The sequence below is a fragment of the Trachypithecus francoisi genome, unplaced genomic scaffold, assembly GCF_009764315.1.
Source record: "Trachypithecus francoisi isolate TF-2019V2 unplaced genomic scaffold, Tfra_2.0 Lachesis_group14, whole genome shotgun sequence".
Classification (NCBI taxonomy): domain Eukaryota; kingdom Metazoa; phylum Chordata; class Mammalia; order Primates; family Cercopithecidae; genus Trachypithecus; species Trachypithecus francoisi.
In genome coordinates this window covers 56,785,770-56,803,931 of record NW_022681459.1, presented here as the reverse complement: position 1 = coordinate 56,803,931, position 18,162 = coordinate 56,785,770, and the positions used below count along the sequence as shown (strand labels likewise).

Below are 18,162 nucleotides of genomic sequence, written 5' to 3'. Positions count from 1 at the left end.
AATATTTTTAACAATGCAATTACTTGGAAAAACGCTCATGGTGGAGAAAAAAAGTCAGGACACAAAATTATACCTAAATACTTAAACGAAGGAAGCCATTTTAAAAAATGCCTAGGAGGAAAGCCTGAATTACACGAACATGCCCACAGTGCAGGGTTAAGAGTGGTGCAGTGCACAGATCCTCATCCTGCAAACAAAACAAAAGACAAAAAAAAAAAAAAAAGTGAGGCCAGAGCCAGGCGCAGTGGCTCACGCCAGTAATCCCAGCACTTTGGGAGGCTGAGGCGTGCGGATCACGAGGTCAGGAGATCAAGACCATCCTGGCTAACACGACAAAACCTCGTCTCTAGTAAAAATACAAAAAAATTAGCCGGGCGAGGTGGCGGGCGCCTGCAGTCCCAGCTACTCGGGAGGCTGAGGCAGGAAGATGGCGTGAACCTGGGAGGCGGAGGTTGCAATGAGCCGAGATCCTACCATTGCACTCCAGTCTGGGCCACAAAGCGAGACTCCGTCTCAAAAAATAAATAAATAAATAAAAAGGCCAGAATAACTTTGTCCTGTTTTACACATACTCTGCGGCATGTTTACAAATACACCCAGGGCTTCCTGTGTGCCAGACACGGTGCTAAACACTGGAGCCTGACGCCCTTGATCTCACAACTGAAGCAGGTTTTATTTTACAAATGAGGACGCGGCAGGAGGGAGAGACTGCCTGGCTCCTGCAGCTGGTTGGAGCTGGTGCTTGAACCCGCTCGTCCTCACATCAGTTAGTCTGGTCTCCTGCGGTCACTGCCCGGCGAAAGCAGGACGTATTCATAAGTAACACAGTGAGAAGTGAGATGGTAGCTGTGGCAGGGGCCAGTAGGGGAAAGCGGTGGCTGGACAGGGAAGTCCAGTCAGCTGGGGACTCCAGGAAAACTAGGAATCAAGCAAAGGTGGGGAGCATTCAACACTCCCCCGCGGGGAAGACGAGTGAGCCCGGGATGGTGGAGCGGCCCTGGGGCCGAGGAAGCGGAGTGGGAAGCAGAGCTGCAGGGGCCGGGCCCTTTTCCCCGGGTCAGCGGTTCTGCGTTATCCCCAGAGGGCTGGGGACCCCTGAAGTGTCTGCTGGGTAGGGGGCTGAGAAGGCATCTCTGTGGGGCGCCTGCAGATGCCGGGTGCCTGTCCCGGAACTGTCTGGGTCAAGGGCCTGGAGAAGGTCCTCTCCAGAGAACACGGGGCTCAGCAACAGACTCCACTTGGCCCTGGCCACGGTCCAAAGGTGGGGTCAACCGGCCTCTTTGGGGAGAGTCCAGGCGGCCCTTGGCCGTCTAGAAGCCTCCGCACTCAGGCTGCCAGGGCCGGCTGAATGGGCTTCTGTGGCCCCTCAATAGGCCTTTCATCCACTCGTGCCTCGCAGAGCCTCTCCCAGAGCCTCTCCAGCTAAGGGCCTCCCTCCCTTGGGGCACAGCAAACAAAGGCACCGTCCAGGGAGGCCCCGGCTGCCCGAGACACTCGGAGGAGGGAGCTGGACCACTGGGTCCCCACGTGAGCAGTGCCATGTCCTCTCCTCTGACCAAAGGGAAGCGTGGGCTCTCCACTGTGTGTGCCTAAAACCCCTGCCTGGTTCCACATCTTCCTCTGGAAGAAGTCCAGGCTCCCTTACCAGGCAAGCCAGGCTCTCCAGGCAGCCCCCGCCATCTGCCGTGTGGTCCCCAGTGTTCCAGCCAGCCTCGGCCCTTCTTCCCTGACCACACACCCTGCATCCCCCTGGAAGGCCTCGCTCCCTCTCAGCAGGTCTCGACCGCACCAGAGGGCATAGGACACCGGCACGGCGCCCAGTCCAGCTGGGCCTGTGCAAGTCAGCTCGGTGGCCACCTCCACAGTCACCCCCTGGGGTGCCTTCCTTACCACCCCACGCCAGCACCGGCCTTCCCTGACCCAGATAGGGCCCTTGCAAGGCATCCTGAGTGCTGCTTGTGCCACACGCACCTGACCCCGTTGACTCACTTGATCTTCACAAATATCCTGAGAGGTAAGAATAATTCCCTTCAACTACCTGATGAGGAACTTGGAACTCAAGGCCTGAGCCCCTGGTCTGCAGTCTCTCCGCTGGCATGGGTCAGGGCCAGGCCACAGCCCCAGCTGCCTGCAGAGCCATGCTCCTGGCTCCACACTGCAGGCTTGTCACACTGGTTCCTAACTACCTGTCCCGAGGGCTCCTCCCCACCCAGACAAAGCCCCCTGCTGGCAGGGCGTCCGGGGCCCAGTGCAGGGCACTATGCACCACAGGGAGCCAGTGGACAACGACAAACACAGGACATGCCGAGCCCCGTCCTCAGTGCGCTCAGAGAACACTCGGCAGCCTCTCCACTCACCCCCAGCTGCTGGCAGGCAGAACTTTATTCATGGGCCCGTCTTAGACTTGCACAACGTTGTGAAATACTCAAAGTGCTTTCACAATCCCCAGGCCACATCTGTGACCGCCTAATAGCCATTTTACAGTTAAGGAAACCACGGTCTTTAAGTCCGGGTACCTGGCAAGCTTGTGGGAGCTGGGCTTCATATCCAGTTCCACCGGCCTGCTCTGCCCCAGGCACTGTGTGAGGTCCTGGGGGACAAAGGAGAATAAACCCTGACCTTAAGGCGCCTTGTATGGGGTGGAGGCTCCCGCTGGATTGGGGCTCCCATAAAGCGTCTTTTATCCTCCTCCAAGCAGCAATTCCCACAATCCCCCCCAGCTCCTGTGACCACTGCACCTGCCGCGCCCCACCCCACAGCTGTTTCCAGTTTCAATATCTCCTAAGCACAATCATCAAGCCGAAACACTGGCTCGATTCAAATTTCCGTCTTCTGTGAGATCATCCTCACGCGGGCCTTACCCGAGCTCCTAACTCACTGCTCTGCTCGACACACAAAACGGCCTCCTACGCAACCAGCTGACCACTTCCTGAGTCACTTCTCAGGCTTCTCCCGATCCTCAGGCAAAGGTGCCCCATCTCAGCCAGGAGCCAGTGCTGCCAGCTTCCCCACCCTCTCCTCCACTGCCTGGGCTTGAGGTCACCCGGCCACCGCCCAGTCATCATTCCACCTCCTCCCACCTCCATGCCAGCATGCTCTGTGGCACAAGGAAGTCCCAGAACCCTTGAACCTTGAGGCTGACCCATGCCCCCAGCTCACGATACCTGCGGAGACGCCAAACCCTGGAGGAGGAACTCAGGCCACGTGCTTCAGCCGCCTCCTCACTCCTCCACTCCGTGACCGGGCCCTGAGCTGGGAGCCAGGCACACACCTGGACCCATCTGTCCAGTGCCACCCACCCCTGTGCCCAACACTCGGCCCATGGCAGGCGCTCAGTGTGCAGGCCCACGTGTACGAGGTGCAAGGCGATGACACACCACACAGGAAAAGGACGCAAGGCACCTTCTGTGGCTCTGCCTTTCCAGGGGTCTCAGTCCCCTGCTCAATCTGATGCTCTCTGCAGGCAGCGTCCTCCCCGCATTCCTAGCCCTCCTCTACTCTGACTTCTGAGACCCTCTTCATTGTGAAAACCAGGGGGGTGGGCTCTGCCTCGTACACTATGCCAGGACAGGCCCACCCAGAAAAAAAGGGCATCAAATGCCCTTCCCTGGAGAAAGGCGGGGCCAGCCTCGAATCCAGGAGAATTAGGTCCAACATCCCCTGCTGCTATGGGACCCTGCAGAAGTGCTTTGGCCTGAGTCCCACTGTCTCCCTCTGCCAACACGGACAACACCCCTCTCGTCACTGGGCTGTCACTGGAATGAAATGCTGCCGATACAATACTTGAGGAAATGAAATCCCCTCTGTCTGTAAAGGCAACGGAACTTGCTCTGGCTCCAAGTGTCCCTGGGAGAGAATGGGCCCCGCTGAACCACAGGGAAGGATCCTGGACGCAGTGCCTTCTTGTCGCAGCCTGACAGAGATGACCTCATCCCTGCACCCTAAAGCAGCAGCAGCTCCGGCTGGGGCTGATTCATCCGGGTTTGCTGCAGGGAGAGCGCTCCTGGGAGCTGAGCAGCAGCTAACGAGCTCCCACTGTGTGCAGGGGCAGATCCCTCCTCCCTGGGTCAGGAGAAACCTGGAATCCTAGACCCCCACACCCCTAGTAGGCGCGCAGTATCAGGGATGGCCCGGGTCAGCACCGGCCAATGGAGACAGTCCGTGGGCTGGCAGGAGGGACCTGCAGACAGAGCTGGGGGTTTGGGGGAGGAAATCTACGACCCGAAGGGTGAAGTCACAGTTCACAGGGCTGTGGGATGACAGGGTTCCGATTTCCATTTTGTGGGGCCACAGTGGGGTGTGATTCTTGTCTCACTTCTGATGTCCCCGAACCCCAGCACACACAGCGTCCACCTCCCTGAGCAGCTGGTCCTGGTGTCCACAGTGCTTTTTACAAGTGGCTTGGTTTCAAGTGGTTAAGAGTGTGGACCAGTGAACATGTGTCCCAGAACCTTGGCTGTGAGCAGTGACCAGGTCCACCTTCTTCTCCCTACTTAATAAAAGGAAACTGAGGCACAGCTCTGCCACCTGTCACAGGCAGCCTCCAAGACATGCTCTGAGGCTCTAGGTCTGACCCTCACTCCCTCCCCAGTAGAGACAGAGCAGTAAGCAGTCCTACTCTGCAACGGGGAACGGGGCCCAGAGGGCTACAGGGACTTTCCTGAAGCGGCTCAGCAAATCACAGTGCGAACCTTCGCTGCCCTTTTCCTGCCACCTCTGCTCAGGCGGGGGCCCTGTCTGGGCAATGCCTCACTCAAGGACCAGTTCCCCAACAAATGATCACCTCTTCACCAGAAAGATCCCTCTCCACCCACCCACCACCAAACGCGCCCCTAGGCAGCTCCCCCGTCACTCCCAGGGGCCTGCGCCCAGGCATCCATCTACTCTGAGCTGGCGCAAGGGACGAAGAGCCGGAGCCCTGGAGGGGAGCTCAGGTGGGAGAGGGACAGGAGCCGAGCCACACACGGGGGGCTATGCAGAGTCACAGCACTGGGGCAGGAATCAACAGGTGCCACCAAGAACAAGGGGCGCGGTGGCCGATTCCAACAATGGGTCAGGAGGAGGCCACAGAAGGGCCCTAGAGCCGAGAGCTGAGGACCCCCCCTTTCCGCCAACAACGGGGTGAGGAGGGTGATTCCAAGCAGAGTGTGGAGGGGTCCTCAGGAAACTCCCTCCAACAAGTCTTATGGCTGGGGCACAGGGGGTCAGCTGGGGCAGGTCACCAAGGGTCTTGGACTATATGCCTGGCAGACATAGGAAGCCGAGGCAGGAGAATCGCTTGAACCCAGGAGGCAGAGGTTGCAGTGAGCTGAGATTGCACCACTGCACTCCAGCCTGGGCAACAGAACAAGACTCCATCTCAAAAAAAAAAAAAAGAAAATACACAGGTTGGCCGGGCGCGGTGGCTCAAGCCTGTAATCCCAGCACTTTGGGAGGCCGAGGCGGGCGGATCACAAGGTCAGGAGATCGAGACCATCCTGGCTAACACGGTGAAACCCCGTCTCTACTAAAAAATACAAAAAACTAGCCGGGCGAGGTGGCGGGCGCCTGTAGTCCCAGCTACTCGGGAGGCTGAGGCAGGAGAATGGCGTGAACCCGGGAGGCGGAGCTTGCAGTGAGCTGAGATCTGGCCACTGCACTCCAGCTTGGGTGACAGAGCGAGACTCCATCTCAAAAAAAAAAAAAAAAAAAAAAAAAAAAAAAAATACACAGGTTGAGCCCATTTCTTTGGATCTTCATTTCCTTATGAAGGCTCCTGTATCATGTAAAACTTATACTAAAGTACACTTTTCTCTTGTCTGCCTTTTGTTATAGGAACCTCAGCCCTGAACCTAAGGTGGGAAGAAAGATATTTTTCATCTCCTACATGGGCAGTGAGGCCTGGAGATCCGAGGGACGTCTGGGCTGGTCCCAGCAATGTGTGTGAGCAGGATACAGAGGCAGGGCGGGAAGCCAGAGGCACGAACGATCAGCCTGCACCAGCCTGCCACCACCCACTCCCCAGTGAGGGCCAACCTCCCAGGAGTCAGATCAACCCTAATTCAGCACTACATTTCCAGGGCTCCAGACATCAAGAGGTTCTTAAAGGTGTGAACATGGGCCGGGTGCGGTGGCTCACGCCTGTAATCCTAACACTTTGGGAGGCCGAGGCGGGTGGATCACCTGAGGTCAGAAGTTCAAGACCAGCCTGGCCAACATGGCAAAACCCTGTCTCTACTAAAAATATAAAAAGTTAGCCAGGCGTGGTGGCAGGCACCTGTAATCTCAGCTACTCAGGAGGCTGAGACAGGAGAATCACTTGAACCCAGGGGGTGGAGGGTGCAGTGAGCCGAGATTGTGCCACTGCACTCCAGCCTGGGCGACAGTGACACAGTCAGGAATGGCCACGTGGGGACATATGGGACGATGCAAGTGGGGAGAGGAGACAGCCCAGGCACAGCCTGGACCTCAGCCATAGCTGGCTGAGGGGCAAGGGAGGGCTGACTCTTGGCCTGCGGCTGAGGCGTGCAGGGGGCAGCGAGTCACGTCTTGGTCAGGCTGAGCTGGAGGTGCCCGAGACACACACAGATGGGAGCAAATGTCCCAGAGTCAGTGGGTGATAGGGTTCAGGCCACGTTATGCCAAAATACAAAACGCTGGCATTTGAGAAAATAGCAGAAGCAGGAAGGTCTCTCTTACCCCCCTCTGCCCTTCTCCCTGAAGCAGGTCATAAGACCCTCATGTGACAGGCACCCTCTCTATGTCCAGAGGAAGAGAGCATTCCCCATCTCTGAAGACACAGGGATTAGTTGAGAGAAGAATCTCAACAAACAGGCCTTGCTAAGTGCCCCCAGTTTATTACCACCAGATCACATTTTTTTTTTTTTTTTGAGATGGTGTCTTGCTTTATCGCCCAGGCTAGAGTGCAGTGGCGCCATCTCGGCTCACTGCAACCTCCGCCTTCCAGGTTCAAGCGATTCTCCTGCCTTAGCCTCCTGAGTAGCTGGGATTACAGGCACCTGCCACCACACCCGGCTAATTTTTAGATCACCTCGTGATCCACCCACCTCGGCCTCCCAAAGTGCTGGGATTACAGGCGTGAGCCACCTCGCCCAGCCCAGATCACACTTCTTTATCCAATCAGACTCCTCCAAAATTACCCACTTCTTTATAAAACCTAGCACAGAAAATAAACAGGCTGAGGCTGGGCGCCGTGCCTCACACCTGTAATCCCAGCACTTTGGGAGACTGAGGCAGGTGGCTCACCTGAGGTCAGGGGTTTGAGACCAGCCTGACCAACATGGTGAAACCCTGTCTCTACTAAAAATACATAAAAATTAGCCAGGCGTGGCGGTGGCCGCCTATAAGCCCAGCTACTCAGGAAGCTGAGGCAGGAGAATTGCTTGAACCCAGGAGGCAGAGGTTGCAGTGAGTCGAGATTGCACCACTGCACTCCAGCCTGGGCAACAGAACAAGACTCCATCTCAAAAAAAAAAAAAGAAAATACACAGGTTGAGCCCATTTCTTTGGATCTTCATTTCCTTATGAAGGCTCCTGTATCATGTAAAACTTATACTAAATTACACTTTTCTCTTGTCTGCCTTTTGTTATAGGAACCTCAGCCCTGAACCTAAGGTGGGAAGAAAGATATTTTTCATCTTCTACATGGGCAGTGAGGCCTGGAGATCCGAGGGACGTCTGGGCTGGTCCCAGCAATGTGTGTGAGCAGGATACAGAGGCAGGGGTGGGAAGCCAGAGGCACGAACAATCAGTCTGCACCAGCCCGCCACCACCAGTGAGCGCCAAGCTCCCAGGAGTCAGATCAACCCTAATTCAGCACTGCATTTCCAGGGCTCCAGAAATACGACCTCCATGAATGACACAATGGTGACTACAAATACATAAAAATGTACACTCAGACGGGGCAAAAACTGCAGAGAAGGTAAGAAGGGTCTTGATTGGCTGTTGTTGCCTATGAAGCAAGGTTTCAGAACTGGAAGGCAGAAGCCCAGTCCAGGGCCACCTCACCCCAGGTCCGCCTATCACTCTGAGGCCCGGTCCCCCCCTCTGTAAACGGGACAACACCCCTCCTGCCTTCTGCTCAGCACTGCTGTGAGGACACACGAGGGTATGCAGGGCAGCACTTCTCTATCATAATTACATGGATAATCCACACGCTTCACATGTGGACTTGTATTCTGCTCTTCTGCCTTTGTCTGCCGTAAGTGTTGCTCCAAGCGTGAAAAGCATTTTTCAAGATTCAAAGGACATCCCAATACAAAGCATTTTTACATTAAAGATAATGGACACGTGGAGTAAGGGAACTCTGCCTGTCGTTCCTCACCCGCACCACGGGGCAACAGGCAGCACTGGTGAGATCAGGCAGCCAGCTCTCCTGATTCGTCACCCTGTTTGAGCCAGTCAGGGTCCACTCTGAGTCTCCCCTACCTATCTTTGTCAGTGATAGGGCTAGGCTGGTTGAATTCTGGGACTCTTTCTCTCCATCCCAGCTCCCCCAGGACGGGCTGTGACCCAGAGGGCATTCTGCTGCCTGAGCCGAAACTGGGACACTGGGAGCTAACTGCCCCCCTACCTTGGGAAGATCGAGCTCATCAGGCACAGGAAGCCTGGAGTCAGATCTTCTCCCAGAATGCCCATCCTGCAGAGTGGGCCGGACAGGGACCGGCTCCAGGGGAGGCTGGCCCTCTGCCTCTCCATGTGGTGGGGCTAAGCCCGGGCTCTGTACTTGACCTCAGCCTCCGTCTCCCTGATGTGCAGAGTTCGGCGTTGACTCATGGGCACAGGTGTTTCTGGGGGTGAGGAAGGGACTCTGTGGAGCGTTTATTTTCCCACCCACCCCCTGCCAGGTATCAATGTCGACGACATTAAGGTTCGTGCTGTTGGGGCTTAGGCAGGTCCAAGGACAGGTGGCTGGAAGCAGGCCAAGTCAGGAGGGTGGAGGAAAGCATCACAGCCAGTCCCCTCCTGCTTCTGAGCCTCGGCGGCCCCATCTATCAAATGCGGGCAGAGGTTGTCAACAGCCCAGTGGCCAACCCAGGCTGACACACCCCGACACGGAATGAATTACACCACAGGCTCCAGGATCCCCCGGGAGGACTTTCATTTGGATGCCCAGGTCGGGGGAAGGAGTGGGCATTTTGCTTTAAAGTTCCCCAGGGTTCTGTGCTCTGCACATGGTGTGGTACAGAGTGGGTAGACTGAGGCAGGCGGGGTGTTCCAAGGAGTGGAGGCTGAGGTTCAAGTGGAACAAGTAAGCACAGGTGCTGGGTCGAGTTCCCCAGCACAGGCCACGCAGAGCATGCAGCCCCACTTCCGAGGGGTCGGTAGGCCTGGATGGGAAAGGTCCCCTCAGCACAGGAGCCGCAGCCATAAGAGCCCAGAGGCAGACATCACCTGGGACGTCTGGGAAATCACATCCAGTCAAAACATACTTCAAAGTCAGCTGTAGAACAGCCCTGGTGCCCACCTGGGTGGCAGGACCTTCACCGGATTCTGACTTACCAGGGGACCTGGTGGTTACTCTCAGGACGCTGGGAGGGTGGGCAGGACAGCAGGGTTTGGGTGATGGGCAGCGAGCTGCCCTCTTAGGAAGCTGAGTGCACCAGACCCAAGCTGCTGGGAATGACTGAGGGAAGGTCTACGCAACCCTCTGAGCCTCCGCTTCTTCCCTTTAAGACACGGGCTAACTCCCACCTGACGGGGGTTATGAGATTAGATGACGTATTGTTTACAAATCCACTTGGCCCTGCCTCGCCCAGCACTGCGTGCAGGAAGGATCAGAGGCCCAGAGGGACAAGAGCCTCCAGAGGACAGAAGAGCGGGGCTGGGGCTGCTGCTATGCACCAGGGTTTCCCCAGCCCCACAGAACCCCCAGCGGGGAGAGCCTGGACTGGGGCTTGCAGAGCTCCTGTCTATAGCAGTGACAGGGAGAGGCTGGTTGAATTCTGAGACCCAGGGGCCGTAGCACAAGCCGGCACGTGTACTGACCCTGAGGGGCAAACGTCTCTGTTATCTCCAAGGCCCCAGCAAGCTGGGGCAGCCCGGAGTGAGGGGTGACCAGGAGTGGAAGGTCAGTGTGTGTGTGGGTGCAGTCGGGGAACTGGTCCGGCCCGTGCTCAGGGCTCAGCTCCCAGGCCTCACAGTCCTCCGATGGGGAAGAGGGCGCCCCTGCTTCCTGTTCTGGGAAGACAAGCCTGAAACGCCAGGGGGAGAGCTCTCGGGGGAGAAGACGAGGTTGGAGGATCACAGACTGGCAAGGCATGGGCCCAAAGTCTAGTCTGAGGCTGGATCCTTTCTCAGCTCCTTGCATGCCCTCGGCAGAGATGCCCATCACTACCTTCTGCGGCTCACCTTCCTTCCTAGTCCACACAAGCTATCTAAAAGGGTTCTCCTTAAGCCCTGTAAACACCTATCTACACCTATGGTCCTGCCCCTGCCCTTGGGGGTCAGACAGCAGCCTCCAAGAAATGGCCTCCCAGGTTGCCAGCTTAGAGACAGAATCCAAATACAGACACCTTTGCACGTAGAAAAAGCTTTGCTGCAAGTTATTTATAACAGTGAAAACTGGATCCCAGCTATGTTTCCAACCACATGAGACCAATTAAGTAAACCATGGCGTGCCCACCCAACTCCCGATCAGTCATTTAATGTTGAGTCAGAACAACAGGGGAAATGTTTTAGGAACTTTAAATGAAAAAGCGTGATTAAGAAACCTGTATGGAGAGGATCAAGTACTCTTTTAAAAACCTCCGGAAAGACCAGCGGGCAGGACTTTGCAAAGTTAATAGTGTGTCTCTGGGTCACTGGAAATAGGAATAATTGTTTCCTCTTTTATTTTCCAGTTTCTGTAACGTGCATGTAACTTTTTTAATTAGAAAAAAATTTGTTTGGGAAATCTGAGGATGTTTAACAAGTCTCCTAGCTCAGGGCTTCTTTTTTTTTTTTTTTTTGAGGCGGAGTCTCGCTCTGTCGCCCGGACTGGAGTGCAGTGGTGCGATCTCGGCTCACTGTAAGCTCCGCCTCCCGGGTTTACGCCATTCTCCTGCCTCAGCCTCCCGAGTAGCTGGGACTACAGGCGCCCGCCACCTCGCCCGGCTAGTTTTTGTATTTTTAGTAGAGACGGGGTTTCACCGTGTTAGCCAGGATGGTCTCGATCTCCTGACCTCGTGATCCGCCCGTCTCGGCCTCCCAAAGTGCTGGGATTACAGGCTTGAGCCACCGCGCCCGGCCAGGGCTTCTTTACAGCAGCCTAGTGGTGTGGCTGATACGAGCCTCCCCAGCTCGATGGAGGAGGCAAGGAGACCCAGGACAGTGAGGGAACGGCTCATACCGTGGAAGTTCTCTGCAGTAGGTTGGAAGCCAGAGGCGGAAATGACTCCCTAGGTCCCAGAGCAGCGCAGCACCGCATTCCCACCCAGAGCAGCGCAGCACGGCATTGTCACCCAGAGCAGGGCGGCACAGCATTCCCACCCAGAGCAGTGCAGCACGGCATTGTCACCCAGAGCAGGGTGGCACGGCATTGTCACCCAGAGCAGGGTGGCAGGGCATTGTCACCCAGGCCAGCGGTGCCCACACGGCCACTCCAAAGACGTCCGCGCAGCTGTGATCCTCGGCCTCTTTAAAGTGTGAGGTGCAGCGTCCTCAGGTTTCCCCCGAAAGGACACAGAGTCTCAGCCTCAGGAGAGGGCCTCCCGGGCTGCTCCAGCCCCAGGAACGGGTAGAGGCCGGAACCCACAACTCTTAAAATAGGCCCAGGAACCGAAAGACGCTCTGCTGCCATGCCACACGGCCACACTTCCTCCCCACCGTGCTGGCCCACAACCAGCTCTGACTGCCTGGGGGTTGGAGGGCCCCAAGGAGCCCAGGGGGACCTTCCGCATTGACTCAAAGCAGCCTGAGCGTCAGGGTGCACATACAACCCTAATTCCACGTGCAGGCACTGGGCCAGGTGCTTTGTATCCTGGATGACAACAGCAGCCTAGACTGCACCCAACTCCACGTCAGGGGTTTGTGCTGAGCCTGTACCTGCCACGTCTCATCTACTCAGTCACTTCTCTCATACAATCCCCAAGTCCCTAGAGAGTTTGTGGTCTCCAGTCTACAGACAAGGACACTGAGGCCTGAGGACTGCAGTGCTTAGCCAGGGCTCACAGTCCTCCTTTCCAGCAGCACCTCCCACTAAAGGCCCCCCGGCCCCCATCACGTATGCCCAGCTACACCTGGCCTAGCAAAGTGATGGGTTGGGGGAGGTGAAGGGTGCATAGTGCTCTTCCCCACTCGCAGGCCTAGCACACGCAGGTGTTCAGCATAGAGGCAAGGCTGTCCCCCTCACTCCTCGGGCCCATTCCACGACCCCTTCTGGGACGGCTATTTGCATATGATGGGCCTCAGCTGGAATGGCAGCCCTGCCACCTGCCAGCTACGTGGCTGTGGGTGCATCCCTCCCTGTTCTGAAGCTCAGCTTCCTCACCTGCAAAATGAGGTCAAGACAGAACCCACCTCTCCGGGAGCGGGACTGAAGGAAACGCGGCAGGTGTCAGGCATTGACTCGCGGCAGACACGCAGCATCCGCTGCACTGGTGGCCCCTCCCGTGCAGCCGCTCCACAAATCACACCTGCAGGGCTCTCCGAGGCCAGAGCTGGGAAATACCAAGTTCTCAGCCAGGGAGTACTCCAGCCTCGACTTCCACAGCCCCGCTTAGAGCCAAGTGAGCTTCTGCTCCTCCATCCACACAAGCCCACCCAGCCTCAGCCCTGCTTGAAGACTGTGCTGTCCACAAACCCCTCCCATGGGCCATGCTGGGGGTTCCATTCTCTGTGGCCTCTGGCTAAGAGCTCACAGCTCCACTGGGGCCCTGCCTCCATTCACTGTAGCCAGGCTGCCACACAACCTGAAACACCAGACCCTCAGCACCTTGAGGACAGGTCTAGGTGGGCCTCACCTCTGCGCAGGGTCAAGCAATTAAGAGCTTGGGCTCAGCAAGATTCGGCCACTTTCTAGCCTTGCAGCTGGGGGCACATTACTTCCCCGAAACCTGTGTTCCCTCATCAGAAGAATAAACTTTGGAGTAATCCCATGGGATTACTCCAAAGACAAAAGGAAAGAATGAACATAAAACGCCCCTTCTCTGCAGCACTCCAGACACAGGGAGAATCCCCCAGGCCACCTAAAAGGGGGTTAGCCCCAAGTGCCAGACACAAATTGCTCCAAAAATGCTCAGCTGAGGCAGGGCGCAGAGACAAGCAGTCGGATGTGGGCCCCACCTGCTCACGGCACCGCTCAGGACTCACACCGGGTCTTGGGCCCAGGTTGCGTCCACATCGCCCGATCAACTGTCGGGTGGGCTGCCCCTGTTGAAAGGGGGCCTGCGTGCTTGGGTGGAGGTCCAGGGCCCAGGAGGAAGTGGCAGGGTTTGTCCCCCTTCAGTCCAAACGTCTGCATCGCACACCTGGGTCCTGAATCACCTGGCTTATCTGTGACCTGGAGTCACGAACACTGTCCTGTGGATGCAACACCAAAATCTTGCATCCGGGCAGCCACAGCCCCGGCTGCTTCCAGCAGGGTTTGTACTTCAGCTAACAGTGACCTGTGCTCCTGGCTGTCTCCCCCATGGACTGTGCCCTCCCACAAGGCAGGGATCAGGGCCCAACACTCCTGCCCCCTCTCAGTACACAGCAAATACTCAAGTTCCCTTCTACTGCAGAGGCTGCCACAGACAAGCCTCGAAAGCCAGGTGTGAATCTACAAGGTGCCTTCCACCACGAGAGCTGAGCGATGATCCCTGAGTAGCGAGGGCCAGGAGCTTTGTCCCATCTCATAGACACTGACTCCGAGAATGACAACCACTCAACCAAAGCCTAGCGTCTCCACCTGTGGTGCCCCTGACACCTTCAACACACCCTCAGAGGACACGGCAGGGTTCTGAACAACCCAAGCTTTCGCTAAACAACAAAAACCTGGGAGATTTAAATTCATTCATAAATCTAACGGGCTCCCACAGGCGTGAAGTGGAGATGATCAAACACAACCCTACCCCCACAGCTTGCACGTGTCGGTCATTCCGAGGACACAGAAGTGCTCTGGGGCTGGTGTTCTGGCTCCTCTCAGGACTCACACCTGAGAGGTGAGAGGTGCGCTCTGCTCCACTCTGGGCATCAAGTTCCTAGTAAGCTCATCCCTCACTGAACATCAAATCTCTCATCTGAAAAATACGCCTTTTTTTTTTTTTTTGAGACAGAGTCTCACTCTGTCTCCCAGGCTGGAGTGCAGGGGCGCGATCTCGGCTCACTGCAACTTCCCCTCCTGGGTTCACGCCATTCTCCTGCCTCAGCCTCCTGAATAGCTGGGACTACAGGTGCCCGCCACCATGCCAGGCTGATTTTTTTTTTTCTGTATTTTTAGTAGAGACGGGGTTTCACCATGTTAGCCAGGCTGGTCTCGAACTCCTGACGTCATGATCCGCCCGCCTCGGCCTCCCAAAGTGTTGGGATTACAGGCGTGAGCCACCGCACCCAGCCAAAAATGAGCCCTTCTAAGAAGTTAAGATTCCCATCTCTGTGGCCCTCCACGCCCTTCATCTGCCAGTCCAGATAATAATTTTCTCACTTGTTCACTATGTGTTTACTGGGCACCTGCTCCGTATGTGCCCCATGCTGGGCACCAAGACGAATCAGACTGGGTAATGCCTTTGAGGGCCTCACATGCTAACTGGGGAGACAGCACACAGACCATGACAAGGCCACAGTCGTCCTGATTGTCCCGACAAACACGTGCCTGGCACAAAGAACACAGGCAGCACAGGACTGTGCGCCTGGGAGTTGGAAAGGGTTCCCGGAGAGGCAGCATTGGAGCTGAGACTTAAAGGAAAACCTAGAGACGCTTGTGGGGCACATGAGTAGGAGTGGCTTTCCCCGCAGAGAAAACAGCAGGTGTAAAGTGCAGTGCTTCAGAGCCCTGCAGGGACTGAGTTCAGCAGCAGGGGAAGAAGGGAGACCTCGCACGTGCGGGAGGCCTGGAGAGGAGCCCTGACTCTTCATCGCTGATATGGAGATAATACTGCTCCCTGGCAAAGTCAATATTGTGTCAGGATTAAATTTGCAGCATGAGTAAAGCACCCGGCACATAGTAAGCGCTCAGTAAATGCTAGGTGCCATTTTCACCGTTCACTGTTCTGGGAATGGCCCTGCAGCCTCCTTGGGGGAGGGGCTGTCTAAAAGAGGAGAGAAGGTGCTCACAAGTAAAGGTGGTCAGAGGACAGTAGGTGTGTGTGGACAGGGAAGTGGGGAGGGACTGCTTGCAGCTGCTGAGCAAACAGGGCCAAGTGGCCTGCAGCAGATGGTCCCTCAGACGCATCCCAGCTCAGAAATTCGGTGCCAGGTGACAGGTGGGCCTGCCAGGGTGGCACACAGTAGGTGCTCAATGAATGTTTGCAGAATGAATTAATGAGCATGCTCCAATTTCTGCTCATAAGTAAATCTTCACACCTTTCAGAAAGAAACCATTGAAACCTTGTCAACCATTGAAGTTCTTCTTGTCCGTTTCACTTCATAAGCACCCCCCACCCCACCCCTCCATAAGGAAAGCTCCCCCTAGGCAGGCTAGGCTGGGGCCTGCTCACTGGGAAACCTCTCATGCCAAGCCTGTCTCCTACAAAAGGGATTCAAATTTACTTCCTCTCCCCACTCCAGCCTCCAGGGTGTGGCCTGCTGAGGGGCCCTGAATGCTTGGGACTGCCATGTCCCTGCGGCTGTGTGACCTTAGGGGGATGCATTTGTTCTCTGGGGCTCAGTTTCCCCAACGGTGAATGAAGGGGCCACGGGGTGAATCTGGAAGGCTGACATTCCCTACTCAGCAGTGCTGTCACCCCCTCAGAAATCCCCCGCCTAGCCTGGGGGTGGGGTGGGGGGTGGCTGACAATGTGGTATGAAGTCATTCCCAGCACGGAGGAGGGAGGGGTCTTTTCCGTGGAGAAAATGACGAACCTGAGACGACAAAAGAGGGGGCTTCTCCTGGGCTTGAGTTTGGGCACGATCTATCAGTAATGGATTACCTCACTGGCTGGGAGACCCCACCCACACCTGCAGTCCCAGGCCCTTCCAAACAATACGAGGCACCTCCACCCCACGCCCCCCAGCAGATCCATGACTTAAGCCCAGAATCACAGCGAGAGGCAGCAGGCCTTGCCCCTCAGCCAAGCGGGCGGGTTCGGGGGGCCACTGCCCAACAGGTCCCTGATACAGCTAAGGGATGAGAGGGGCCGGCGGGTGCGGAAAGACAAAGGCTTTGGGAAGCAGGAGACAGTGGCCAGGGCACGTTCGCAGGGAGGTCCACCCAGAGCCCACGAGGGCCCGGCCCTGCAGCGCTGGGCTAAGGGTGTACCCAGATCCCACGCCCACACTCCCTGCCGCCGTGCTGAAGGCCCGGGGCCGGCTTCCTGGAGAAGGAAGGAGGCCCGCAGAGGCACGAAGAGGAAGGAGGGAGATGAGACAGACACCCGGACGGACTGACAGGGGGAATCGCCGAATGAGACCCGGGCACACGGGTGCGGGGCGCTGGTCCGACAGAAAGCAGAGACAGAGCCAGACGCAGGGCGGGGGGCGCATGGAGGAAGACAGTGCACCTGGGCAGACCCAGAGACCAGGACACCCGCGCAGAGACACGGACGCGCAGAGGCGGCCCCGAAGACGCTCACCTCCCCCGGCCCCGGCCCGACCTCGCCCCCGGGCCCCACTCACCGAGGCCGCAGACCTCGCGGCGCAGGCTAAGGCGGCCGCGCTCCTCCGCTATGGCACGCAGCATGTGCTGCAGCGAGCGCTCCTCGGCCTCGGCGCCGCCCGCAGGCTCGGGGGCGGCGGCGGCGGCGGGGAGGCGGGCGGCCCGGCCCGGAGCCCCGCGGGCGCGGACGCCGAGGCGCAGGCCCGGCCCGGCGGCCGCGCGGAGGCCATGCCGGGCCTCGGTTCATCGCCTGCGCCGCGCCCGCAGGGGCCCCCGGCGCGCCCCGCCGCCCCCGCCTCGGCGCAACCCGCCACGAGCACCAGGGAAGCCACAATCCGCCTCTGTGCGCGTCGCCGCCGCCGCCACTCGCCAAGCCCAGCACCGGCTAGCGAACCTCCGCGCCGCCGCCGCCCGCGCGCCCCCGGCTCCGCTCGCCCCGCCCCGGCCCCGCCCCGACCCGGCCCCGCCCCGACCCCGCCCCTGTCCCCTCCCTCCCCGCCTCTGAACGGCACGGACCCACCCCCAGCTCCCTGGCCCCGCCCACTTCCAACGGCCGGTCTCCGCCGATCTTCGGATGCCCGCGACTCCCTCCTTCAAACCGCGCGCGGGGTCCCGTCTCCACACACGGTCCTAAACGCCCCGCCAGCAGGATCACGCCTCTGAGCCCCTCCCACCGCCCCTTCAGGGCTCCTCTCCCCTCCCCAGCTGCTGCCCCACTGGATGTGTACTTTGTCACCCGCCCTGTGCGTTGCCACCTCCACCAAGTCCCCTCTGCTGACTTCTGGGAACTTCCTACCTGGTTTCTGCTGGGAACTTCTTCCGCAGAACCCCTCAATAGGTCACTTGCCCCCAGAAGGTGGTCTCCTGGGGGACACTGTGGCAAAGCCCTTCCAGCCCCCTTCCTCTGCACCTGGCACAGTGCAGTGTTGCGCCTCCACTTCCTCAGCTGCACCATGGGGGACCTTTCCCTGCCTTGCCTCCCCAACATGGGGCAGTGTTGATGAAGTGGGAGGTATGAGGTTAGCTGGGTGTGTCATCCTGATGAAGCCAGGTCTGGCCAGCATCCCTCCGTGTGCTGGTTGTGACTGATACAGGAAGACCCTGGAGAAGCAGCCAGTGGCCTCTCCAAACCTCATGCCTGGTGGTCCATTTCCAAGAACAGGGGAGATGGAGAGACCAGCATTGATTTCCAGGTATCCCCAAAGCTAAATCTACGCCACTCCCTGCATTCACAGCCTCTGTGCAGACCCCCAGACCCATCAAGGCCCCCTTCTCTCTGTCTGGAGTCCTCTTCTCCCCATTCATGTGTAACTTGCTTCCTCATTTCCTTTGTGGCCAGAGTGTCACCTCCTCAAAGAACCTCCCCTGACCGCCTTCCCTCCCTCTCTCTTCCCTTAGTCTGTTTCTCCTTCACAAGGTGACACTTGCCTCCTCCCGACACATTGGAT

The 18,162-nt window shown here is 57.7% G+C and overlaps 1 protein-coding gene across 1 annotated transcript in view; it reads right to left on the bottom strand.

Annotated features, from left to right (window-relative positions):
• Positions 1 to 17,134, bottom strand: part of KIAA0930 (KIAA0930 ortholog) — a 44,498-nt gene extending 27,364 nt beyond the window's left edge. The window contains exon 1 of the mRNA XM_033233628.1: positions 16,735 to 17,134. Within this exon, the coding sequence (XP_033089519.1) occupies positions 16,735 to 16,798 (64 nt within the window). The 5' untranslated portion in view covers positions 16,799 to 17,134. The remainder of the gene's footprint in view (positions 1 to 16,734) is intronic.
• Positions 17,135 to 18,162: the final 1,028 nt, after the last annotated feature.